The sequence below is a fragment of the Empidonax traillii genome, unplaced genomic scaffold (genome assembly GCF_003031625.1).
Source record: "Empidonax traillii isolate 1590-97213 ecotype Southwest subspecies unplaced genomic scaffold, ASM303162v1 scaffold262:size680716, whole genome shotgun sequence".
Lineage (NCBI taxonomy): Eukaryota > Metazoa > Chordata > Aves > Passeriformes > Tyrannidae > Empidonax > Empidonax traillii.
The window spans coordinates 157,997-185,888 of NW_020955455.1; the positions used below are offsets into that span (position 1 = coordinate 157,997).

Below are 27,892 nucleotides of genomic sequence, written 5' to 3' on the forward strand. Positions count from 1 at the left end.
CTTCTTGCCCTGCCTTGACTTCTAGGTACCAAGTAGGTCTGGTGTTTGTGTAACAACCCCTGGCTCCTATTTGCAAACACTTTTCATGGGAGCTTTTCAGCATTTCTATTCAGGTTGTTTTCCCCTCCGCCCCCCCTTTTTTTGGCAATGCTTTTAACACGTGAGAAGCTGCTGAGATGCATGAACAGGACTGCCTGCTGCTTGGTGAGATATTTTTAAGAATGTGGTTTACGGGTATTAATGAAAATACAAAGCTTGTGTTGCCAATTAGTCACCTATCATTTACTCAGAATTCTCTCCGTCCTTTTATAAAACACACACTAATCACACACATCAAACCAAAAGCTATCCCCTACCACCCACACTCTGCAGCACCAAGTGCAGCAAAGTGCTGGCTGGCGTTTTCTGAAGCTGCTCCTGTGCCTGTGGAAGCAAAGAAGGTCTAAACTGGTGGAGGTGGTTGCAGTGACATGTCCGTGCCAGGAGAGGCTAAACAGAGCTGGAGCTGGGCTCGCATCGTTTGGATACACTTTGACTTCAGTACCAAGATTTCATCCAGCATGGTCGTGAAATTCTGAAAATCCTGGTGAAGAAGGCAAAAGGACAGTTTAGGAAACAGCAGCAGCAGGCTGGAGAAAATCAGCATATTTTTTGCACGGCAGCAGTGCATAGAAGCCTGTTTTCCATTCTGCAGTCTAGTAGATTACATCACATTTCCTTATTTAAGTCCCAGCCCCCACAGACAAAGGTCAGTGTCTCTAAGTACCAAGGTTCACTGGCTCTGGTAGTTTTATCTGTTGGTGAAATTACAGCAAATACAGTGGTTTAAAAATAAAAATGTATGAAACACGTGTTGTTACTCTCCTACACTGGTCAGCTTTTCAAAGGTTTGGTACAGGGACTGGTCACCCAGTTTTGCAATCTACTGAACGCCGTTCCTGACACCTCTCATGTTGAAAACAAATGGTGACTTGGTACTCATGGATCATGGATCACATGTAACAGCCCAGTCTTAGGAGATGTGAGGGGTTTATTTCTCATCAGGTCACAGGCCCAGTCCAACTCCTGCCTGGCTGCAGGTCTGCCAGGTCTGACATGAGCAATCCCAGCACTGTACACAGCCTTGGCTGAGGGGAATTCTACCTTCCATAGCAACTAAAAGCAGTATGAAAGGGATTAAAACTGAAATGGAGGCAGTTATTTTTAAGTAAGGCTTGTATTAATAAGGGAGAACTCGGATTTGCTCTGCTCTCCAGCTGTGAGCAGTTTGGTGCCTCTGCTGACAGTGCCTGAGAAGCTGGGAGGTGTCAACATCCCCAGGGCTGGGGAATTCAGCTGCTGTGCATGGAAATCAATCACTTAAAAGCTGATTTGGCAGTACTCCAGCTATTTCCTGCACTGTATCTCTGTCTCACAGGGACACTGGGACAGTAATGAAGACCAGCCCAGCTGCTGTGGAATATTTTTCTTAAGCACTTTAAATATGGCTTTGTGTTCAGTGTGTGGCTGGTCTTGGCATGAGTCTCTCCTGCAGCCAAAGTTTCATGGCTGGAGAAGTTGAAACCATCTGAAAATGGAAGCAGAGAAGCTGATACAGAAATCCCGAGCTGATTTCACTACCCAAAAAAATGTCATGCTGTGAAATAACACTACACTGCTGGGAGACCTGGCAAGCTTCTCATAATTCTGCTAGCCAGAAAATAACTGCTTGCTGCAAGGGGCAAATAAATGGGGGAGGGCACAACTCATGTCCAGTGACCAACAGACTTAGGAAGAACAATTTCAAAAGATTTAAAAAAAAAAAAAAAAAAGGTAAAAGATTGCTTTGTATCACTCCATTGTCTGCCACAAAACTAACAAAATGTATGGCTCCTGTGCTGCTTTGTGAAGTTCTGTATGTTATGTGTAACACAGCACATGCAGCTGGAAATCATAGTGAATAAGCCACATGGTGGAACCAGTCCAAAATCCCTGAGGGAAGAGTCCCTGTACTTTGAGTCTGAACTGTGACAGGAATTGAAATGGTTTGGTAATGCAATACAGCAATGCAGCTTGGCTTTACTGATAGGATGAGGGAACTGGGAAAGCAGGAGTTCTCACTGGGAATTGTTCATAGCCTTGTTGCATGGCTGTGACTGCATGTATCTGCTGGGATGCAGGAGGAACGGAGAACTGTGACTGCACTGGGGCCATGCAGGTGCCAGTCTCTGGGTCCAGCATACACCAGTGTCACCTGAGACGAGGACAAGCCAAGAAACAGCCGAGTGACAAAAGCCAAGAGCCTGTGAGGGCACAAGCCATAGTGGCCAGAGCACTGGAATGAGTGGGGCCAGGGCTGTTGGCACATCTGCAGTGTGGGAGGCAACGGGGCTCCCAGAAGGAAGAGCCAAATGCCAGCAGTGCCATGCTTTAGGGGTGTGCTGTGTTCTGTGATATCGACTCACTGTAAGGAGAAAAACATCCCAGGGCCAGAGCTCTGTCTGATACAGTCTGGTGCCCGTGACACAAAATAAGGGCAGGCTCTCTGATGAGAGACAAAGAGTTCAGCCTGGCCCATCAGCTTCCTGCTGCCTCCAGGGCTCTGGAGACTGGCAGAGACACAACCAGGCACTGAGAACGAGAGGCCTCTCCCAGGACACAGACAGGCATCACAGAACACGAGGAGGAACTGGCAAGGAACATAACACCACCAAGTCAAGTTAATAATCTCCCAGACTAATCTGTGCAGGTTCAACAGGCACCAAAATCACTGGATGAAGCACTTACCATTGCCGACATTTGATTTATCAAGCACTGCTCCTTGAAGCACAAGCATGCCATTTCATCCAGCTGCTCCTCATGGGCACGAATTACAGCCTGTCTGATTAACAAAAAATACACCTCTGGTTACACAGCCTTGTAATTACTGCTGGCCTCAATAAACCTGCAGGAAGGGGGAATACCCCAGAGGAATCCTTTCCGTCCTGTGTCCCTAGCACTCAGGAAGCTCCGGTGCTCCTTAAAGAGCAGAGGGATGCACTGGTTTGGGGTTCAGGGTCACCTGGATGACTAAGGGTTGTTACAGAGGACTGACCACAGCCCTCATTACCACCGTCAGCACAGGGGCACAGACTGCTTTTTACCACAGCAAAATCAAGGAGCAAAACAACTGACCAATTAATTGGTGAAATGGCTTACAACCATGAGGCTGAAAGTAATTTTGGTGAAGTTATCTGCCATGAGGCAGAGCAGGAAGGTAGTGCTGCTGCTGGTTCCTCTGAGCAAGTTTCATTGATAAATAATGTATTTTCACTCACATGCATGCAGTTCAGCCCTGGGTAGCTAACAGTGGCAGCTCAGAGTACTTGGAAGCTTTATATCTACACCTTCAGTGACTGCCCCATTGCTTTTCTCTCCATAGGGATGGAACAGCTATGACCTGACTCTTGATGGGAGGTTTTGATATATGTTAGGTACTTTATAGCTTATAGGAAGCCAATTAATTACTGAGAACTGCAGTTTGTATTACAATATTAGCTCCTCTAGCATTATCTTACAAGATCTAATAGAATTACTGGCTTCCTGTGAGATTTTTAAAATATCACTAAGTAACAAGCAATCACATATTTAAAAGATACTGACTATAAATTGTGATTAATCTTATTAAAGAATTATTTATTAGAAGATTACACTTTCGTTTTTAAAGCACATACGAGTATGACATACAAATAAAGGCAAATGTATCACATTTCTAAGCTTCATTACAAACTGCAGGGATGAGCAAGACTTACTGTGCCTTTTCTAGGGCTTCCTTCTGCCACTTCCCCATCTCTGATGTAGCACTTGGAGAGCTGCTGCTGGACATGCCTGAGGGGCTCTTGGCATTTGCTGTTGGCTTATCATCTTTGGTTGCACATCCTGCATCTGCAGCAGAAGTCTCTTGTGTAAAACCACTCTGTATTAACTGGTCTTTTAGCAATGCTGTTTCTTCACTGCTCAATGGTGGCCTGGCAGGGTCTTCAGAATGGGTGAGATCCTCATTCCTCACTCCTGACTTGGGCTGCACCTGGAGGCTGTTCTCCTGAGAGGGAGACTGGGCTGCATGATCCGTGTGCCCCACACTGGGAAAGCACGTTGCCTCTGAAAAACAGTTCTTTTCAGGTGTTTCAGCACTTGTTTCTGCAACCATGGGCTCAGCACTGGGCCCTTGACTCGAGCTGGATTTTCCTGAACTACCAGCACCATCTTTAACGTCAGCACCACCCCGCCTGCCACCTGCATGTTCCCTGCACGCAGAGCCACTGTGGGACAGCCCACCCTCTCCCTCTGCCCTGGCGCCTGAGGATCCATCTGTGGGTGCTTCTGCGGGGTCAGGCCCAGCACACAAGCCTGCTCCCTGCTGCGCTGAGCCCGAGCTCCAGCGGCGGCAGCAGCAGGGCCTGGCAGGGCAGCAGGCGGGCGGGAGCCAGTGGTGCCAGGCCCACGGGGAGTGCAGCGGGGTGTGGTCCCTTCCCTCCAGCCGGCTCTGCTCCCCCAGCTCCAGCATGCTGTCCGTCAGGGCTCTGCTCCTCGTGCACTGCCAGCCCTCCTCCTCACACCTGCCTGGGGAGCCCTGCGTGCCACTGCCTGCAGCCTGCTCCTCACCGGGGGACTTCTCCTGGTGGCAAGACACTTTCTCTGCATCAGCTGTTTCCTCAAAGCCAAGAGGGGACACCAGGAGAGGGGCCATTAGCTCAGAAGTGAATTCTGAGGAGCAGCTGGAAGAGACACAGTGGTTAACTCCACTTTTATGAGATTTCCACTGTACATCTCCTGCGAGGGCAGCCTGTTTGTCCAAAGTGGGTTCTTCCCTCTCCTCATGCTGGAGATCAATCTCTTTGCACTCTGGAGTTCCTGGATTCAACAGAGATAAATATGGGTTTGAAGTATCCTTTTCCGGAGTTAAGGTGGCTTCATTGGAGTAAACAAGATATCTGTGTTTGGTTTTGTACTCTTTGTGATCAGCTAGGAAATCCTTGCCGTGTTTCCAGCTACAAGCAGGATCTTCCTGCAGGCAGTAAGGCTTTTCTGCAGTATTGCTTGGAGGGGACTCAATAGCTAAGTCATAGTTCCAGCCTGCTGGAGTTCTGCTGCAGCCTGCATTCTTAACGGATTCCTCTGCCTTTGGGCTGCCCTCGATACAGTCCCAGCTGTCATCCAGTTCATGTTCTTGCATGGGTACTGGATATTTAAAAAATAAATCCTGCCGCTTTTGGCCTTTTTGCTCTTCTTCAGTTCCTTGTTCTCTTTCATGAAGGAAAAATGAATGCTGACTGCATTTGTTGGTGTTTCCCCTTTTCACGCTCTTTTGACTACAGACAGGTGAGAAAGAATCTTCACTGAAATCACTGTCATCCAGATCTTCCAGCTGCATCCCCTCTTTGTTCTGCATTTCTGTGGGAGTAAGGCTCAGATCCTGTTTTGCTTGAATCTCCTCGGGCTTGTACTGCATTAAAAACCTCTCAAGGGGTTGACAGTTCAATTTTTGTTGTAGAATAGGTGGCTGCTGAAACTGCTGGTGATAAAGACGTAAGTGCTCCTCCCTTTCCTTCTGAAATGGAGGCAGATATGTCCAGGGTTCAACACATTGTTTAGCAAAAGTATTTCCCCATTCCTGTCTGCTGTCAGAGGGCAGATTTCCTTCTCCAAAGGAAATATCATCTCTAGAAACGAGCTGTTTCTGAACAGGTTGCACTGTCTGGACTTTCAGGCACTGGACAGGTGATCTGTCTTGCACAGACTTGTCTCTCTGGCCACTCTCTCTTGTTTCATCTGTGGCAGCACTTGTGGTGATGAAATCCTTCACAGAGGGGCTCTGTTCAGAGGGGGGGGATAGATCATCAGTTTTCTTCTTCAGAGGATGTGCTATCCGTAGGACTCCCTTAATTGGGCTCATGAGCTGGAAGCACGGTATGCTGGTATTTCCTTTGCAGGCATATCCTTTGCTGACTGCCCTTGGGGTAGAGGTAAGAGGGACACCAGGTGGCTGCAGTGCTGCAGGATACACCTTTGTTTTCATAGCACTTGAGGGATGCTGTAGGCCTAGCTTCACTTTCTTTGGAGAGCTCTTTTCCCCAGGTGGCAAAGAGGGAGTGCTCTGGACGCGTTTTGGAGACACATTTCCAGCTCTGCGACGCCTGTTTGTGACAGGGGTAGAACATTTAATCCCTTTCTTCAGCTCTTTGACCCTGTAAAACAGGATGGATTTAGAAGGTGTCATGCTTTCAGATAAATAACAGCGCCTTTAGAACAAACTAACGCTTTCACATAATAAGACTAAATCCTGAATTCAGCACCATGGTTTGTTTTGTAGCAGGATCTACACAGGTATCAAAATCCCTCTGCCAAAACGCCTGAACTTCTGGAAAGGTCTATAGCAGCCTTTTTAAGCACTTCTAGAACGATGCATGACAGCTCAAGGAGTTGAAATGACCTCAGCTTCAGTGCAAAGCAGTGGCATTTCCACATGTCATGATGCAGCAGAAGGAGCTGGTACTCTACACAGCACACCTGCTCCTGGATCAACTGATCCCCAGTGCAACTGTGAAGAGTTGATTAACTGGTATCAGCCTGACTTTCACCTGTTCCCTTTGCCCCTCTTGCTCTTCAGGTATCTCTTGTCCTTCTAACACCAGCGTTGCACGGCCTGTAATTTACCTCCTCCTGTGTAGGAGGGAAGGTGAAGGACTTGCATGCATTCTAAGTAGAATTACAATTCAAAGATGAAACCAAAACTTTTGATTACCGAAGTCAATAATCCTGATTAGAGGGGCACACAGTGATGTCTTTATCACTGAAAACAATCATCCGAAAGTACTTAAAATACATGGAAAAATTTAAGATCCAATATAAGGGTTGGAACAGGTAAGGATTTTTACTTGCATTGTGCAAATTGCACTTCTTGCTTAATCAATATTTTCAATACAACCAAAATACAATGTAACCACAAGCATCATACATTAGTTTTTCCTTTGTGTTTTTCACCCTGGCAAGACTTGACTTTCACCACCTACCTGTCAGCATACCGTAGAGTGTTCAGGGTATGCTCTGTAGCTAAGTGGCTAGGTGACACATTGGCTATCATACACGTCTTGGAATTGCCAATGAAAGAATCCTTTAGCACCTAGGATTAGAAGGAAAAAAAATTGGATTCTTAGAAGCTCATGCCCCTTTTATGTCCTGTAAATTAGCAACGTGTACCAAAGAAATTTAACATTAGTTACTGGCTCTTTTTTTTTTAGTTTTTTTGTTAAGTGCAGTCCATTTGTCTCAATTTGTCTTACCATTATTTGTTTACAGTTTAAAATGAATATAAGTGTTAATGAGGGCTCTGAACAAGCGCTTGCACCAGGTGCCACAAGGGTGCCCATATGTTTTGGGGAATAAAGCAGATGTTACAACTGGAGTGAGAATGTTGATGCAAGCTCCCAGTATTGTTACTGCACAGAAGATGCAGGATTGGTTGCAGACTGGGTGGAGATGGATGGTAACTCTGAATGAGTCTGGAAGGTAGTTTCTTGGTTTTTGCTTGGTTTTAGCTTTTGGGTTGTTTGTTATTTTAACCATGCCAGTCCCCAGCACTGGGTGGCAGAAACTGTCAGTTGGCCTTAATTCTGCGATTACTTTTAAAATTAAAGTTTGTAAAAGTTATGCTTTTCCCCTTTTTCCTCAGGGGTTCAATAGCAGTTACTGAACTGTGACACTTACTGATTTATTTCTTTGTTTGCTTGTTTGTTTATTTTTGCCCTTTTCAGGGAAACCCCCTCTCTGGCCTTGCTGCTGGTTTTACCTGAGTCAGTTTGCTCTGCCGGAAAGGAGTGTGCGCGTGTTCCTGGTCCAGTGCCCGAATGCATTCCTTCAGCTGCCAGAACAGAAAACAATCGGAAGGGAACAACAGATCAGTCATGAACTGAACTGCATCAGACCTAACCTACCAGTGCCCTATGTCATCTTTGACTCCTACTGTGTCACCTGCTCTAGCTGACCCTGCCTTGGCAGGGGGTTTGGCCTGGATGATCTGCAGAGGTCCTTTCCAACCCTGACAGTTCCGTGATTCTGCGATTTATCATCAGCCTTGTAAAAAGGCGTCATGTTCAAACTCAAAGATGTGTCCTTCACTGGAATAAGCACAACAGCATCACACTCCACATCGAGCCTGGATGCTCTCTAAAACTGGCAGAAATGGAAAGTATAGCCATGACACAAGCCCTTTAGAGCAAATATTGAAGGAAAAATAAGCAGATTACAGTACTGTCATGGTGATACTAGCATGAATCATTGACAGCCTTACAACATTCTACAGACTCCCACTTAAAATGACACTTCTCACTTTTACAGCATTTTATTAAAAATTGCACCTGTAACATGCAGGAGATCATACAATTCTTTTTTTTAATTGTTTCCCTTAGTTGCAGTGTCTGAAAGTCTTCTACTTGAAATTAACATGAATATTTAAACCAGGAGCAAACTTCAAACCTTGTATGTTTAAATGCCTGAAAAGAATGTTATTATCACTGAGGGCAGGGGTGGGTTTACAGGCTGCAGGTCATGTAGACCTTTAATACCTCTTATATTACCTTTTACAGTTAATTCAGTCATTACTTGTAGACAGCCTGGATATTTTCTCAGTTTCACACCATATCAAAAATGTACACACTCTGATTTCAAACTTTCTTTTAAAAGCATTTCATGAGCTTACACTAGGCCTCATTTCTCAAGAATCACAGAGTTCTTTAGGCTGGAGAAGACCTTTAGGATCAGACTTCTTTCTATTCAGGTCCCAACTCCCTGTGCCACTCAGTTATTCACCAGCAAGTACTCCAGAAAGCACGAAGTGCAGAAACACATTCGCTTCACAGGCTACCTCCCAGTACAAATACTAATAGTCCACTGCAGGAAAAGCTTCTGTGAAAAAGAGCATTTACATTCTCAAAACAGAGCAAGGCACCTCCTATTTACAGCACACTAAGGGGTGCAGTTGTGTGCACTGACTTCTGCACTGTTGTGAGGAGAAGCCCACAGTCATCAGTGAACTTTGTTCCTCGGCATTAAAGGAGGTGCAAAGCCTTCTGCACAATTTACCCTTAGAGGCACCTCTGCTGTATCTTAGATGGCATTTTTCTGCTCCTTTGTCCCTCTTTACCTAACTGTGGGCACTTATAAAAGAACAGTTTGCACTAAGACTGCATTTCTTCCTGTTCCTTCCTCCCCACGCATGAATTGCTAGTTTCTATGCTCTTGAGTATTTAAGTCCTTTATTCCTCATTTGAAAGAGAAGCCTGAGTTCAAGTGGTGAAAATAACTGGCAGGAACAGATGTGCTTTTCTGAAACAAATATGGCAATTCCAAGCCAGTATTCTTTGGATGTAGAAGGGACAAAACTTTCTAAGATACGGGGCCCTTATTCTACTATACCTAGCATTCTCCATGCTGTGTTTACCTGGCTGGCTGCAAGAATGGATAAAAAATACTTGAATTTCATCACAAAATCTCTTCCTTCTTAAACTGTCTTTTGGTCACGTGACAAATTAAAACGGACACACTTTATACCTTGGTTGTTCTTCCCCCTCCGTGGAATACATTCATATAGTATTCTGTGGGTCATTTTTATCCTAAAACACATGCTAGTAATTAAATATAAAGCCTCTCCCAGCTATGACCGTAGCTTACTGCTAAAAGACTTTGGTTTATTTCTGCTCCTTCCATTTTTGTTTGTCGATCTGAGTCTCTGGCATCAGCTGCCCTTTCACTGCCAGCCAAGTCAATGAATGATATCCTAGAAAAAAAAACCAACAAAGTTGCATTTATCTTAGAGCCTTTTCCCCCCTCTTTTTCCTTTTTCCTTATTAAACCAGAGGGCTGCAACACATGGCATCATGGGAATGATTAGAAATGACTACTTTTGAACAATGAAAAGCATCCACTGGAAATATCTGAGGCACCAAAATAAGCATAGCAGCAGGAACAGTGTCAGAGCATCTTAACACTAACACAATCGTAATAGAAAGTGTAATTACGTGTGATGACAGTGCTCCACAGTTTAATGGACAAGCTGTTTAAAGTGCAACACACTCATCTCTCCAGATAATCACTGTGATTGTAGTTTCCTAAGAACACAGTTAAAAGAAATCGTAAGTTTCTTGATTTCTCCTTCCAGGTAAAACAGACAACTGTCATTCCCATGTCAAATGGGAATTCAGAACAATAAGAACAGAAATTTCCAGTGCAGTAAATACACTGAGCTTTCAGTGATCCTTGTCCCTTCCTTCTACAGAACTCCATTACTCTGTTTCACATTCTCTAGCTCTGGGTGCCAGCTGCTGCAATGACTGCTGCACTGTATCTTTGTCTTTGCCCTTCTTGTTTTTCTCCAACAGCTCTGATTTCTTTTATAGGCATATCTTGGCACACTTTCCTCTCTCCAGCTCCGTCTCTCTTTCAGAGACACACAAAAAATACAGCCCAGATGCCACACCTGCATAACCCCCTATACTTTTATTTCCCAAGTCTGCCTGTTCTGTCTTTTTCCTCTCTCCACTGTTTGTGTCTCTTCCATTTTGCCTTGTGTTCAAAATTTGATCCTGGGAAGAAAGAGTATGTGGTAGTTGCTGGAAGGGCGTGTCAGTATTGTGACACTCAGCAATAACACAGATACCTAGACCATCTTTCTCAGAACTATTTCTTGGGGTTGTTTAGTCTGGAGAAAAGATGACTGAGCAGAGGCACAATTATTTTTCGAATACATAAAGTGGATGCCAGAAGAGGAAGCAAAATGCTCTTTCTGTCTGCTGGAGATAGCATCAGAGTCACACTCTCAAATTATCAGGGAGGCTCAGCTGAGGTACGAGGCAGGATACTTCTGACCAAAGGCAAACATCTGTAATGGAATCACCTCCACCAGGGTTAGTCATCCCAGACTCCCTTTGTAGTCAATGACAGGACAGAAGTGCTTTGAGGGGCAAATACATCTGACCTAATTTAGGTGGTTCTGCAGAATGGCATGAATTGGATCCTGGAAATGGCTGTTTCTCTCTACTGACTTCAAAGGTGGTGAGCTCACATGTGGACCTGTCCACTGCAGACCTTCAGCCAGATTAAACACTGAAGATGAGGGAATGCACTTGATTGCCAAACTCCTTCACTGGAAATCTGTACAAACCATTTTGTCAAAGCTCTCACAGATGTGCCTAAAGTGTTCTCCCTGGGAACAGAGAAAGGACTGTGAAACTTCCCAGAGTCCCTTTGAACCCTGTCCTCTGATTTAACTCACACCTGCCCACTAACACCTCCTCTTTGCTTGTCTCTTGGATGTTCCTGGGCTTGGCATGGGCACTGAGCACTTGTGCTTCTTGTCTTACCTTCCAAACGTCCTGTTGGCCGCATCTTTAATTTGAATTTGGATGATGGCATGAGATCGAGAGGAATCTGAGTTGACTCCAGTGGCTCCTGTGCTACGTTCTTTCCCCCCCTTCAAAATCACCTGCAAAATAACAGGGACAAAATCCAAGCAAATTGTAAGTAACAATATGGTCTCTCAGAAAGAGATCCTGTCCTCCCAGGATGACAAATGGCTCATTTCAGCCTCAAAATTTGGTACAAGACCAACATTAAGTTAGTTTCTTTCAGACTTTTGTATGTGGACTTGCTTGCAGTGACACCACAAACTTCAGAGAGTGCACTGCAAATAAGAAGTTGCTGCATCACACCCTCACTTTGAATTGCAAAATACCCAAACTGTAAAATTAAATTATTTCTTTCATTGCTGGCATACTTTTGTAAGATTGTACACATAACCTAAGAGACTCACAAGACTATTTGTGCTCTTTTAAAATTTCACTTTCTCTTGTAGTAGATGGATACGATTACCCAGAAAGCTACACAAAAAATGCAAAGTGCCAAAACCTTTCTAAATTTCCCTAACAAAAAGAAATTATGCCCAAGTAGGGAACAAAGTTAAAAGAGCAATTATAATCAATACAACAATAAAATAAGAAGGAAGAGAAGCAAGGCAGAAGGACAAAGAGTCCTTCACGATACAACTTTGGATAATTATTTTTGAAAACTTTAAAGGACTGTCACAGAAAGCCTGGCATTGACTGCAGCAGGGCATTCAAAAAACAATCATTAATTTTGCTTCTGGTTGTAAGAACAAAATAAAATATTACCTAGCAAAATCAATATGCTCTCAGTTGACAGATGTGAATTATTCATGCATTTTAGTGGCCAGTTCTCAATGAGCAGCATAACCAACTGCTGCTGTTTCCAAGCTTTATATTAGTGCTAAGTGCAGATAATTTCTGAATCCAAGCCAACATCAGCGAATTGTGAACAACTAGGGATGTATTCAAGGCTCTTTCCATATCTCTGTCGCAGAATACTCAGAAGCTTTGAGTCAAGTCAGTGACATTTCTGTGTTCAAAAGGGCCTGTGAACGATATCATTCCCCCTACCCCCGCCAAGATATCTGTAAGGATGAAGTAATTTAATAGCTCTTCTGTGTGTGGAATGTGATAATACACAGGAATTGTAAAGCAACCATATAGCAAATTTACACTCTAATTTGCAGAAGCATCACCAGCTTGCGCCAAAGCTCGGAGTTAACGGGAAGATGAAGAACAAAATTAAGTGCAATTTAAGTGGACAACACCAGAGTCAATTACTATACCAGGCACTTGTAATTTACACCTCCTTACCAAGAAAGGAATTAAACTATGCGAAGTCAGGCTAAATAGAAAGCAGATTTAACCAGCTTGATTCTTGCAGGAGGCAATGCAGAAAATTTGCCAGTGTTCTTTTCAGGCTCAGCCAGAAGGGGAAGGAAAGCTGAAGCCTTGCTTGTGGTGAAAGTCAGCTACCATTTAAAGATCTTAATTTTACTTGGCTGTTATCACACATCATTACCTAAGCAGTGTTTTAATCCTAATTCAGATCAATACCTCAATTTTAAGTATTTTCTGATTACTGGTTCTAATTTCAAATCTACATTTTTTTGTCCCACATACCCTTTATATACAAAAATCTAAGTTCATAGAATATCACATGGGGAGAAAACACGTATCCAGCTTTCAAAGTCCCTTGCTGGGACGCCAACTAATTTCTGGAAGAGTGATAGCCGTCTCTTTCTTGGCAAAGGTGTTTCCTAAGGAATGGCAGCAGAATTGACAGTTGTGATTCAACTGCTTGCATGTGGCTAACACAACTCACAGTGATCCAAGAAGCTTCATGAATAAAGGCACTTCTAATGGTGTCCCTTGGTGCTCTGCTGGGACTGGTAATTTCAGGGCCTTAAACGTGAACATACACTTGTGCTACACACCAAATAACAATCTCTGCAAATATCACAAATCAGGCTGTGGAAGACAAAGAATGAATCACAAACATAGAAGTTACCTCCAGCAGTTCATCTACAGACTCCACCTGGACCTCCTGCAGTCCAACTATCTGAACCACGTGCTTGCTATCTTCTCTTGCATAAAGTCTGAAAACAAAACAGTGCAGAAAGGAGATTTCTGAAATCTCAGACAGCAGCAACGAAGACACGTGTCAATGCTGTGACACTGAGAAAAAGCAATCAAGGCTACTGACTGGGGAAAGGCCTTGCTGTCATTCATTTATTTTTAGAACTGAAGAGGCACTTCATTTATAACACATGCCACTGGCATTTCACTGCTAAAGGGACGTTACCAATGCATTTCTGCTAGTTCGGGAACATAATAAAGCAAGGAAGGGAATTATCATGTTTACATTTTAGAGTTCGTGTCTCTCTTTAAACTTCATCTCAGGTTCCTCTGGGAAGTTCAGACTAAGTTTTGCTCTGTTCATGTTCTCAAGACTTTTACACAGGATTTTAAAGCAGCTCCTATGATCTGGTGCTATGAATCACACAGAAGCATTACAGTATAGAGGCATAATACAGAATGATGCACAAGAAAGGAAGTTCAATCTTCTCCTTCAGTGACATGTAATTTAGCCAGTGGACATGCAGAGAATGTAAGGACGCCCCTTCTTCCTTAGTTAATCTACTCTTTACACAGCAGATTACACTACCTGCTCCTTAGAGACTGTTTTGGAGAAAGGGAGCACACAGGCACAGAAAAAGGTGCTTCCTTTGTGAACAGATGCTAGCTTCCCCAGGCAGAAAGCCTCCTCCCTGAGCCCTCAGGTGAGCTTGAAGGACACTGCTCTGAGGCTGCTGCAGAACCCCAGCTGCCAGGTAATGCTCCTTCAAGGTCACTCCAAAAAGAGTGACCCAAAACCATTTTCAACCCAAACCATTCTAAGATTCTAATACAGGAATTTTTGGCCACAAGAAAGGTGTTTCTCTGCCTATGGATGTTCAGCTGTTATATTTTTACAGTGTAAGCAAAACACCCTGAGCTTGTATCTCAAAAAAATGTCCTTATTCTTACTTATATCTCCCCAAACAATAAAACCAGGAGTCCCTATTAATGTCACAGTATATAGTGCCAGATCCTGCCTTCCTCCCTAAGCAGCTCCCAGAAACAGCCCTAATTAAATACATAACACGTACTATAAATGCCAATATGTTAAATGAAATTGCACGAAACAGTAACTGATTTCTAAACAGTAACCAACCAACTCACAGGTTTATAGTAAACCATGTCTTTTGTTTAAAATACCTCTTCCTTCCATTTAGCAGGTCGTAAAGCTGCCCACAGTAGATCTCATAAAAACTGATGAAGACAAAAAGGTCTTTCCCTGACGGTGAGGCTTCCAGGTGTCTGAAGATGTCCTTGGCAGCCAGGGCGTAGAGTCCCGGGTTCCGGTGAGTTCCTATCATGGTGTAAGTCTTGCCAGCACCAGTCTGCCCGTAGGCAAAGCAGGTGGCATTGCCTCTGTGAAGACAACTGACGTGTTTAGTGTCACATCTGACTCATTCATACCTATTAAATAAGATTCTACAGTGTTGGTATCTACCCATAGTGGCCCCATAGCAAGGAGGTTTGGTTTGCCATCCTCTCTGGGAAACTGCACACCACTTAACCACTGTTCCCAAGCACATGCTATGAAGATCTCATGAGTCACAGGGTGCTGGCTCTCTTCCTTTCTCTGTCCCCCTTAAAAACCCGACTTTTGACCTGGGTAAGTACCTTGGCAGACAGTGGGTAAAAATGTGGGTCTGCAGTGAGCACAGTGAACAATTTCTTGACAGCTTAGATTGCAGCATTAGCTCACCACGGTGTCAGATTAGACCAACACTAGCGAAAGGGATGCAGCAGGAGGGACAGAAAAGTTAGGGGAAAGCTGAGGAAAAAAACAGTGTCATCTAATCTGGTGGCATTACTAGATTAGCTGTAATGTGAATTGTGGCTTTGGTGACTATTACACAGCAAGATACAAGCCTCATTTTCCTGTTTTCCACTTTCCTTTTCTCAGGAGCATGATACGCTGCCTCTGCTGATGACACTTAGAGATTTTCAGTAACAGCATACTCCATTTTGTTAATTTTCAGCACGGATATGTAATCCTTTCCTTCTACAACTGAAAAACGTAATTATATTCAAGCTCATTACTTTGCATGAAAATAAGATCACTCCCATAAAACCACCATCAATTTCCCACTAATCAGGAAGTATGTAATTATGATCAAATCTCTAAGCAAATATAAATCAATAAAATAAAAATAAATCACAAGGTTATTAATAATTTCTATTGCCCTGTGAACTCTACAAATACATGCAAAAACACCTCTCAGCAGTCCCAGGAAAGAGGTAACATATTTCCTCTACAGATGAGTGTGCACCACTCCATTGTTAGAATGAAGCTTAGACTTCAGAAATCCTGGGACACATTTTTTCATTCTAGACTGGCCATCGTGCCACTTGGTTGCACCTGAGGTCCAATTTTACCTCCCTCTGTAAGTTAGATTTGCTGCCAAGCGCAAAGGAAGTTTTTCCTGATTTATTTTGTCAAAACTGCAATCAAAGACATTCTGGAAAGGGGAAGGTATGTAGCAGAAGTGAAATGAATGAATTTTTCAAAAGATGAAAAGCATAAAGGAAAATTAAAGCAGCATATGAAAATGGAAAAACAAGGCAAAACCAAGGCAAAAAATAACAAATGTAAGCACTGATGCCCTACCCGTTAAAAATATGCTGAATGAGAGGATAGGCTGTCTTCATATACACATCCTGATTGGTACATGACTCCCCAAAGACTTCATCAAAATAAAAAACATGCTGAAAAATAAAGATGATCTTTACATGAAAATGAACACGTTTCACTTCCCCTCCAATCCCAATCAAAGGTAAAGTTAAATAACAGAAGTCTTTCCAGTGACTTCATATGGCTTTGGAACAAGCACAAAGTGACCTAGCACATTTAACATGCAGCATGACAAATTGCAGGGACACACCAATCAGGAGACTGAGGGTAGAGGGGAAAAAAAAAAGTAGGGGAAGCAAAAATGCCTTGATTTCCAATCATTCTGAAGCAGAACATCCCACAAGAACAAAAAAAAAAAAAAAAAATTAAAGAAAGTCTATTCATTAAATGAATCAGCTTACAGATGTACAGTAAGACAGTAACAGTAAAAAGAACTTAAGAGCCAACTCCTGACTTTCTCAAAATTAGTTCTCAGTTGTGACTAAGTTGTGATTAATTGCCTATGCTCCTAAAAACTTTTTGTGCCAGAGAAGAGAGAAGCTGTTCTTAGGCAAAGCTGGATTGCATTAACTCAAAAGGGGGCAAGAAAACCCAAAACTTTTCACACTCCAGCTCTGACTCAAAGAAGCAGGGTCTGTGAAAAGGATGCAACAGAGTTCATTACGAACTCCTTCATTGTGAGATTAAGAGTGGTGCTTGTAGGGATGGTCACAAACATCAGGTTTTCAAAAAAGTGGTCACGAACTGGTGTGTAATGTTGCACTCCAATAAAGTCACTGCAGTGTAAATTAAGGTGGCAGATCTGTAGGACTGAGAATCATTTCAATGATCACAATCCAACCACAGTGGTGCACAGGCAGACTAAACCGGGGTGTCTCAGCTCACAGGGCACATGTGGCTCTGTGATGGGCCTGAAGTTTGGGTGCTGGAATATGCTCCACTACTTCCCCTTCAGTCTGTACCCCTTGCTGTCCTTTCTATAGGAACCAGAGATGGATGTAGAGCGAGTAGACAGACTTAGAAGCAGAGAATTTCTCCTGGCTCCTACAGAGCAGAGACAGCCTTTCCACAGCTCGTGGCAAACTTTTGTTTGGACTATACTGACTGATAGCAGGAATTCATTTATCTGTACTGGCATAACAAAATTAGTTAACAGTTATTTCAGCACTGAGACACGAAAGTGATAAGCACTGCATACATGCCAACTATAGATCCTCAGATGGAGGGACTGGGGTGCAGTTGCTGCATGTGTTGCACCACAAAATGTGGCATGTGAACAGGACACCGAGAGAGCTGCAAACTGGATTTTCACTGGCTACTCCAAACAGTTGTTCCTAGGACCCAGACTGTAAAAATAACACCCAGTAGAGTGAGAATGGCTTGCTGCTCTCTAGAAATCAGTTCTCTTCCTGGTGCTGCCAGTCAAAAGGGAGAATTTGAACTATGATGGCACAAAGCATTCGGGATTAAGAAACAAAGACCAAAAGGGAACTTAATTTTCAAGAGCATTTGAGAACAATGGAATGGAGGGGATGAGGGTGTATGTGATTTACTGAAAAAGACCTACAGTGCTGAAACAGTGGAAAAGGAACTCCTCACTGGAGTACCCTGGGAAGCCATCAGTGGGCTCTGCAGCAGGCAGTTCTCCTGCAGCAATGGCATGTAGGAGAGGGGTTGTTTTGCTACATACAAAGAAAGCTGCAAGAGACCCTTCTAGAGCTTAAAATTCCAGGCTCAGGTTTTCTGCCACAGGCTGGCATAAATCAGAAGAAAAGCCCACCATCTATTTCAGTGCTGACAGCCCTTCTCTGTTTTCCCTCATGGAAACTCCAAGCACAAGGTGCTTTATCCTTCCACACACGTGACCGGCCCATAAACCCAACATTCCAGTCGAGCATATTACCTGTAAAATATATTGTGTAAGATCAACTGCCTCCTTCTTCTCATGGAGCAGCAGGGTTTCTCCGTCTTTCACTGTGATGATATTCACCTCCCCCCGTCGCTCCTCCCTCAGGCTTAGAGGACGTTTTCGGACACACACTCTGATTTTCTCACTCTCTGTCCACGGAGTCTCTTTCTCAGAAGTACCGGATCTACAACAACAGTGTAGGTTTACATCTTAAGATCAGGTTACAACAGAATCCAGGATATGCCTGAATTTGTTAGCTTTATCGGGTAATGTTTCTGTCTTTAATGCTTATCAAAAAACTCCTTAACACACCTCACTCTCGCAGGTGACTTTGCTGATGTCTTTTTTCCTAATCAGGCTGATGCTTTTTGTGCACTCCTGTTAAAAGAACAGTTGAGTTTGTACAGCCACATTCCTGACTTTGTTGCTGGACTAGCATCTTTTCAGCTGCACACAAGTATGTGATGGAAGATGGCATAATATGTAAGTTAACTTAATGAAACTTCATCTTGCTGAAATTATTTGCACTCAAGCTTAGTCACTTAATAATGTACAGATAAAAGTATGAATAGATCTTGAAAAGGAGAAGGTATAATATTCAGGTGCTTTTCTTCCTATGCTGGACTTTCATTCTTCCTGTTATAGACTGACAAACAGGTTACAAGTAAATGACTCAACCTGGGAAATAAGACAACATCACAATGTTTCTATTCAGCTCAAAAAAATTTGAAATATGTCTTTGTCTCCCCTTTGGTCTTTTTTTCGTAAAAAGTTCTGTGGTTTCAGACCACTGACAAAGTTGTGCTCTTATGTTTTGGCAAGTCTACTTTAGAAACAAGAGGTCATTTCAAGTTTCATTGATTAACCTGCTGTGTAAAGCATTTTGTAATGCAGCATAAAGAACAGCCTTGAATTTAACAATAATGTATTCATTACACCTCTCCCTTTTTCAAGCTGTCTTCAGCCAAATGAGTAATGATTTTCAGCCTGGATTTGTGTTTCAACTCATCAAGCCCCAACTTGTCCAAAAGTTGTGTTTCTGCCATGCTGTCCGAATGCCAAAATCTCTTACTGTAGCAACTGAAAACTAACACATACTAGTTGTCTAATAAATTGAAATCAAACCCAGAAGTTACTCAACATCTCATCCCAACTACCAGCTTCTGGTATCATTGCTGTTGGGCTGCTCCATTCCCCAGAAGCACAAGACAGATACAAATCTCAAGACATGGTCTTTGAAGACCACACACCAGTTACAATCCGTACTTGTAACTGGATTCCATTTAATTTTAGTGCAGCTCTTCCATGCAGACCAGGGTTGGGCCCTGCTTTTAAGTGGAAAATTCCTCCCCTGGAAATGAAAGGCAGTGATACTTGAAATAAGAGGCTTCATTAGTGGCTGTGAGCTTATCACTTGGCACCAAATGTTGTCCAGCAAATGACCAGAGGCTCTGAAGTTCAATTCTTGAGTCAGAGGCTGGATTCAGTGACCTGCAGAGAGAACCTGTTGTGTTCTAAGAGCTTGAAGGAGGCAGTGTTGATGGCAAAATTTGGGCAAAAGAGAAACTGAAGACTTGGAGGCTATGGCAATGAGCAAAAAAGCATAAATTCTCTCTGGTCCAAAAGCATATTTAGCTAAGTATATTTTGTATGGGAACAGAACACATGTTAACTATATATGCCAAACCCGAGGTCTGTATTTCCTAATAACCTTTTTAAAATATAAATTGCATTTAATAATACAATATAATTTTTATTACTAGATAAAAAAACAACAGAAGTCTTGACACAGATCATTAGAAACCTGACTAGATAACAGGTCAGAAGTATCACTATGCCCTGTCAAAATCAAGCCATTTGCTGTGTGGGCAAGTGGAATATAAATTTAAACATTAAAAAAACTCTTTATCTCTCTGCCATCTGAAATCATGTCAGTGTTTTCCAATATTTCTCATGGATGAGACTAGATTAGCCTTCACAGTGGCCAGATCACAAGGTGACATGGGAGCGGATGGATTCAGTGAAGCAGCTGGGCACTTGAAAAACAGGAATTACAAACCCAAGCGTCAGCAGACTGGCCCAAGCCTGAAATGCACAACTCTACAAACAGGAGAAAAGAAAACTGAGGCATACCAGGAGGAGGCATAGCAGGATGAACCATAATGCTAGGCACAGAAAAATGCGCTTAGGAAAAAAACAGAAGAACAAGGAATGACAACAATGAAGACTCTATTGCAGGATTAAAAATCTTAAACTCCTCCTCTAGCTGAGACATTAGGTTTTATATTTTAGCATTTTTTATGTTACAACACTATAAATCCTCTCCTTTTATTTGCACTTGGCTCAACTTCCAGAAGAGACAGAGAATGCACCACGATGTCAATATATACAAGAGGTCAGTGCACTTCTCTGGCAGGTGGGAATGATTTTTTTTCCAGCAAAGGCGAGCTATAAACTGTCATGTTATAAAATGTCTTGCATTTCACAATTTAAGTGCTCTAATTACTGTGTCACCTTAGCATTTTTCCACTGTGGCAGCAGAAACTATTCCTCCAGGCTACGTGTTTTCTCAATGGGATTTGTAATCGATACCTCAACTCTCCGGATCCTCCCATATACCAAATCTTTTCCCACAGCCAACATAGACCACCTCCAACCTCATACAGTTGCCTCTCCTCACTGCATTTTAAAACAAAACTGTCATGACTGCACTGCAACGACCAAGATACTGGTATTTTGTGTGCAGAGGAGCTCTACTGCTGCATTAGGAAAAAAATATTTCATGCTTTAAAAACGTTGCCAGGGTAGATTTCCTGATAAGCATAGCCCTTCTGTTACCAAACACCAGGAGAAGTATGGAAGTTACAGACCATGGTCCTGGGGAGCAGCTGCAAGGCATCTCTCTTACCACCATGAACCCACCCCAGAATTCTCATCCTGATTCCTTTTAAAATTTCAGTTGAGAAATTTCTTTAGAAACAAATATAGCCATCACAGCATGTATCTTTTCTACTGGGAAAAGCTTGACAAACCTGTCAACAGACAATGCCATCTTTTGGAAAAATAATGTTTTAAAAGATGGTCCCATGGAAGGACAAAGATTGGCCAAAACACCAAGGAAACAAAGCCTTATACCCTGAAAGACAATGACTATTCTTAGACAACTTGGTGAGTAGCAGCTGGTCAAATTCAGATGATTCCTTCTACCAGACTCTGAGAGTTGCAAGTGCTTATTATTAATCCCTTTCTTGTCTACAAGATTCTGCACAGCTCTGTAATGCTGGGATTGCTTATTTGGATGTGACAAAGACAGATCCTCCTCCACAATCAAGAAAGAATTAATTATGACTAACCTGAAATATTAGCAAAATAAAGCTGAATGATCGTTACCTGATACAGGAATGAGGTAGTCCGTAATTATACCCTGAAATATGAGTTACTCTTTGCACAATAGGAGCTTCAGAATCCCCCAGGAGAGGGGCAATATCATCAGAAACTGTTGGACAGCTCAGGTCCTTTTTTGTGCATATTCCAGGGGTATTCAGGTCCCTTCTAGTTAATCTGATTGGCTCTGAGTCCAGTGGTGGTTGAATGTGTCCCAGCATTTCCCCTGCACTGTCCTTCTCTTCATTGGCACTGAAATCAGATGAATGATACAACTCAGGTTCAGAGTCTTTAACTGTTCCATCATTCTCTTCGTAGAAGGACTCAAAACGCAGCTGCCTACGGGGACCTGACCTGGCCACCTGAGGCTGAATGAAAAGGCCACGTGGTTGAAAATCCTGCTTGCTCGAGTCTGCAACACCTTCCCCTCGCATAATTTTGATTATCCTAATGAGCTGAAAGAGCCGCTTGCGGTCGTTCATGTCATGGACCCCCAGTTTGGTGTAATCTTCCATGGAAACTTTGGCAAGCTCGTCAATATTCTGAAGACCAAAGGCAGCAAAATGCGGATAGTATTTTTCGAGGTCTGCCTCACAAAGGCATTCATAAAGGCATGATGCCATCTTCAAGATAAAGTCTAAAAGAAATCACACAAAATAAATATTACAATCATATGAAACATCACATCTGACAAAGTTACTAATGAAGAGACTGTACATTTCCACGATGCCATTTCCTCCCAGCCAGTCAGGCTAGAAGCCTGTTTAACTCCAAGTTTATAATACATCAGACTGATAAACATTACAGAACATTGCGATAATGATAAACTAAAACATGAAATGACTGTATTTTATCTATCAAACTATTTTTCAAAATTATATACAATACACAACGAGTAAGAAATGCACAAGGCAATGTTACTCACTGCTGCAGAGTTTCTACACGCCTGATGTCTACTTGGTGAATGCCACGGCTACTGAAACCCTGTCCTCAAGCTGCAGAATGTAAAATGCCTAATTTTAGACACTCAATTTAATATCAAGGCACGTGGTCTAATGTGGTTCAGCTACCCCTGGTTAACTAACCAAAGGAGAAAAAAATTGCATTTGTTCCTCACCTCAGGCTGCCTAATTAAGACCATTTATCTTCTAGATGAACTATAGCAAAGCTGTAGTCTTGTTATATAAGTTTCTCTCTTATGTCATGAATCTTGAGAGTATTTCTGAGTCTCCTTGGCAGAATAACCCAAACATTCTCTGAAATCTGAAACACAGGATTTCTCTAAATCTATATATGCCCCTGGAACGTCACACTTGTGTTCTTGGGAAACCCAAAAAAGCAACATGCATCACTGAAAGGTATGCCAAAAAACCCTCAACTTCTTCACTCATATCTCACTGGCAGTGCATTGTGCAGCTGTCTGTATCCAGCTGGATTAATATCTGCAGATATTTTTACTTGTTCCACAAAAAGGAAAAATGATAGCACTTCAAGTATCTGTTGCCCACTCTCTTCTTATATCTCTGTACAGTCTAGGACTTCAGCAACTACAGATCTTATTAATTTTTGGAAATTACAAGAAGATACAACAAAATCAAGTTATTTAAGACCTAAGCTTTCCTCCCCGTAATTCAGGGTAGATTCTTTGTGAGGATTTTCAAGCCTCTCTACAATAGATTATTTAAGAAAATAAGGTCACCAAACATCACCTCCAAATTGGAGTTCATATCATTAACTAATACATTATGTGGAAGTAATAATAACAACAAAATAAAAAAGATCAATATAAAGTGCTGATTGTATAAGACATTACAAAGGTCAAAAGGTGCAGCGGAGGTCATCTAAAATGATTTAGAATTTATGCTGTAGATAAAATTCTGAGATTGAGCAGAGACAAACTTCAAGACAAGAGCATTGGTATGCAATTGAATTTATTTGATGTGTGTGTAATGTGATTCTGAATCTTGAGGTAAAGTCAGAGTCACTGCTGAGGTTGTGAGATTCTGGGAGGGGAAAATCAAAACTGACAGACGATAGCAAACCCAGAAACCAGGGAGGCTAAACATGAGGACGTGCAAGGGTTTCACAAGCACTCACACATTCACAGCCTGCCAACTTCTCTAACAGATTAAATTCCACGGGAACCTGAGACTTCATTTAAAGAAGAGTTATGTCTTGGAAAAACTCCCTTTCTTACATAAGATAGCTTAAAATGTAAAACCAGTACAGGTCCTGCACGACTCTCTCTATGCACTGCCATGGGAAAGTCCCGCTTGATGAAAGGAGAGCGAGAACTCAAAGCCAAGACACCAATCTCAAAAGTACTGAGAATCCAATAAAAATAATCTGACAAATTTATTTTCTCTACTCTCTGTGTCCTAATTTACACCTATACTTTTATATATCATTATGTTAAACACAGAGTGGCCAAAGCCCAGCGCAAGAACTAATTCAGTGTTAACCTCAGTTTGATTATAATTGAACACAGCACAGAGGAGAAAGGAAAATAAGGGAAAAAATGAAGACACTTCCTAAAGAAGGAGCAGCAGACAAGGGGGGAGAACTATGAATTTGAAGGTCAGGGTTCTAATTAAAAATTAAACATGTTCAAATAGCTAGAAGTAACAGGTTTTCATTATACAGAGTAACAAGTGGCAAGAAGTCTCAAAATGAGGAAAGTCCAAGCAATGTAGGAACTGCAGAACTCAGGAGAAGGTTTGTACTGAGCCATGTAAGCAGCTCTGCATGGCTAATTGGCTAAGGTCTGTGCCATGTGAAAGCAACTAAACGGCTCCTTAATGAGAGCTGGTCTCTTAATGAGAGCTGAGATCTGCCTTCCTAGATATAATAAGTCTTACTGGATCTGAGTGGTTTCAGGGGATAACTCCAATGACTTCCCATCCGCGATAAGGAATTTCACAACCTGGGAACACCGAACATTCACTAATTATGGAGTAAAAAATTAATTAGCGAGGGGGAAAAAAATTAATCAGTCGTTATGAAAGGTTCCAGCATTTCTGATTGCTTCAAAATTTGAGACAATTTCTAAAAGATTTGGTCTGCTTCACACATGAGAGAATTCACTGCAGCTGTCAGTGAAATCCTTCTGGCCTTTCAATCAATAATGCTCAAAAAAAAAAAAAAAAAGGCTCATTTCTCCTCATTAAAGAATAGTTTAATTCATCCAACACTTTGTGTCTGAAGATGCTTTTTCTAACAGATACACAGTCCTTCAAAATAAATCGACTCTGCAAAAACCAAGAGGAGGTTTACAAGAACTCTAAATTGTTAATGCCATCTTCTGGCAAGAAAAAAGAGAAGGCCTTTGGCTCTTATAGAATAAATAACAGTCAGCATTCCCTCAGTTATTGTCAGGATCCAATTTTGTTTGGCCCCTTGGGAAAACAATGTGTCCTGGGGCAGAAAAATATAACATTTTCCAGTGTGGTAGTTTCATATCCAAACCTAGGTCTTGTTCCCCACGAGGGTGGCTTCAATGAAAACAGGGTTGAGATAAAAGTCTAGGACTTCTTAAAATAGTTGGGTATAACATATCTTGACAAAGAGGTGAGTCAGTTTGGAAGTACAATTCTCTGTGCACACCCAGGCTGCCACCTTTATGTGGCAAGCCCAAGTGCTCTGCAAATTACTTCTTAGGCCAAGAAGTTTTGCAAAGATCTTAAAAGGCTGCCAGATGCTGGTAATGGATGAGTACTTGCTGTAAAAAGGTACTAAAATTATGTATAAAGGGACCAGCTCTAAGCACAGAATTTGATCACATCTTGTCATCAGAGAGCTCATCCTCTGTTACAGCCTTAGAGGTTTTCAAATGTCATAAGGCTCTGGGAAAAAAAAAAAGTCAGGTGTAAATAGCAGAGAGGAGTGGTTACATTTTCCTGTTCTGCAGGAAATTAACACAAAATTACGCTCTATGAGCTGGTTCTCTATTTTAAAGGGCTTTTAATTATTAATAAGCTCTTTCACAGAGGTAATCTTCTCCTTCTCAATGCACTTTTCAAAGTGGAGAAAAGGCTGGCTCTTCAAAGATACTCAGAGAGTGTCAATCAGTGTGTGCAAAATAAATCAAATAAAATGTGCATGTGGGCTATTTTAAGAATAAATCACCCTTGGGCCACTATATTTTGATCCCTATTAACTTCTGATATGATCTCAGTGCAGTGTTCACCTGAATAAGACTCACGTGCCCTGTTATGCCACTGTAATTCACTCACACTGACCTGAGAACATTAGATTATTGCCACTGACAGTCCTGAGTGCCACCACTGAGAAATGGCCTATCACTACATCTGTACTTTAAACTAGGGAAATTAGGCCTTGGAAAAGTGAGGAAATCTTATGAGACACTCCTAGAAATGCAAGCTAATGCTGTCATACATTCAATCCTGCAAATAACCTGTGGCAATCATTCTGAATCATAAGCTCTGGCCTGATCATTAAACAGGTTTATTAGGCAAGATTTTCAAGGGGATTTGATAAATGCAGAAATTGTCAATCAGTGCCCAAAACCTAAACACCACCTTGTTTTCCACGCAGACCGTTTTGCTTTACAAGTACTTATACAAATAAAAGTTAAAAACTTGCTAAGTTTGTAAATGTGTGCAGCAGGTGGGTGTTTCCACTCCTGATCACAACCTCAGCAGGGTGCTGTACTCGCCTCCCCCTCAAAGAAGACTCCAGCACAGGCTCTGTCCATGCCAAAGTGTTTGCTGGTCTTTCAAACACGGGAGCAGAGTCCAGAACGGAGCCGATCTGGCAATCACACAACAGGGAAAAGGGAATCACATTAACCCGCGTCAACACTCATCCACCGTTATTCATCTGAGCATTAAGCTCTTTCTTTAACTGTGATCCGAAGGCAAATCTGATTTAGCCCTCCAGAAGTGAATGGCTAATTTGCTTTTCCAGAGCACCACACAAAACGCTTCACCTCTAAATCATTTTGACCCCATTGCTTGGGAATTGGGGCATTCCTGCAAAGAATGGGGTCAGGGTCTGTGTTGCACTTTCATAAAGACAAGAGATAATCTGAATTGTAAAAGGAGTCCATAATTTTACTTCAATGCAGCAGGCAGGGAGCTGTGAGGCCGTGTTTGACGTGGCAGCAGATCCCCTTGGAAGATCATAGGATTACTCCACTCTGTGCACGTAAACAACATGGCATTAAACATCCTGCCCCTCCTTGGAACAAGTGTTGGGGCAGCCCTTTGAATAGATAGACAGCGACTTACAGCCTCAGTGTAGCAAAAGTAACTGGACAGGAAGGAAAGCTTTTAATGCTAAACGACAACTATTTTACAGCTGGACCATGACTCCGGTCCAGCAACGCTCCCCTTTCCTTTGCCACTGACATACCTGACCCAGAGCAGGTCACTAAAACTACAATTATCGTCCTTGCCTCTTTAAGCAGGCTTAAAAACAACTAAATATTGAGGGGTTTTTTGTTTCCTAAGAGAGTACTTTGGGGTATTTTAATCCCCCCTCCACACTAAGTATAGCCTGGTGACCTCAGTAGAAGAGGCTCTGCCTCGCAGCTGATCCCAACAGCTGCCAAGAACAGCTGCACAGAGAGGGGAAGTGTCCAATACTGGAATATTGGACAGTGGAAGCATCCAATATCCATCCACGCGCCGAGAAAATGACCCCTGAATTATATCGGGAAACTGATTATTTGAAAACCTCGCCCAAGCTGCTCCTGCCAGTGGGATTTACCAAATGGCTCCCGAGGTTTTATTTAATAAATTCATTTTTTTTTTTTAGAAATAGAATATTAGAAATATGCGAAATACAGATATGACATATAACTTATATTTTTAAGTGTTCTAATATTTTATATGTTGCATATACATATGCATTTTAAATGAAAATTTAAATAGTTATACTAAATATATACTTAAACATTTTATATATGTATATAAACATATTTATATGCAAGTATATATACTTATATAATACAAATTATACACTATTATATATAATATAGATGAAATATTTAAATATGCATTTTTAAAGTATGTTTAAATATTTTATACGTTACGTATAAAATATAGAAAATGTAAAATATAAAAAATACAAAATAAAGAAAATACTATTTTTAAAATTTTTGTTTTACAGTTATAGCAATGTATCGAAACAAACCTCCGCGCGTCCAGAACTGCACCGCGTGGATGACCGAGGGGGGATATCTCCTCTCATCCTTCCCCGCGCTGTCCCACCGCGGTTTCCCCCCTCTGAAGCGCGCCGGGGCCGGGCAGGGCGGTGGTGCGAGGGCCCTCCCCGGTCGCGGCCGCCCCGGTGCCCTCAGGGCAGGGACCCCCCCTCGCTCCCTCAGGGGCCGCGGCGCCGCTCGGCGGCGGCCATTGGGCCGTGTCTCCATGGCAACAACGCTTTTCCCGCTTCAAACGCCCGCGCGCAGCCTCGCGCCCCCAGCCAGCCAAT

The 27,892-nt window shown here is 42.4% G+C and overlaps 1 protein-coding gene across 2 annotated transcripts; it reads right to left on the bottom strand.

Moving 5' to 3' along the window:
* Positions 1-260: 260 nt before the first annotated feature.
* Positions 261-27,825, bottom strand: KIF24 (kinesin family member 24). Of its 2 annotated transcripts, XM_027889391.1 has the most exons (14): positions 27,593-27,703; positions 22,362-22,431; positions 21,443-22,073; positions 18,047-18,236; positions 16,120-16,217; positions 14,658-14,873; positions 13,408-13,495; positions 11,376-11,497; positions 9,688-9,793; positions 7,808-7,879; positions 7,032-7,141; positions 3,771-6,206; positions 2,767-2,860; positions 261-583 (listed from the first exon to the last, which is right to left on the bottom strand). In XM_027889391.1, exons 3-14 carry the CDS (start codon positions 22,057-22,059, stop codon positions 443-445), a joined length of 4,290 nt encoding a protein of 1,429 aa, XP_027745192.1. In that variant the 5' UTR covers positions 22,060-22,073; positions 22,362-22,431; positions 27,593-27,703; the 3' UTR covers positions 261-442. The 2 variants fall into 2 exon arrangements, with proteins under 2 accessions (XP_027745192.1, XP_027745190.1); XM_027889389.1 differs by lacking the exon at positions 22,362-22,431 and having other exon boundaries at positions 27,593-27,825.
* Between the last annotated feature and the right edge of the window lie 67 nt (positions 27,826-27,892).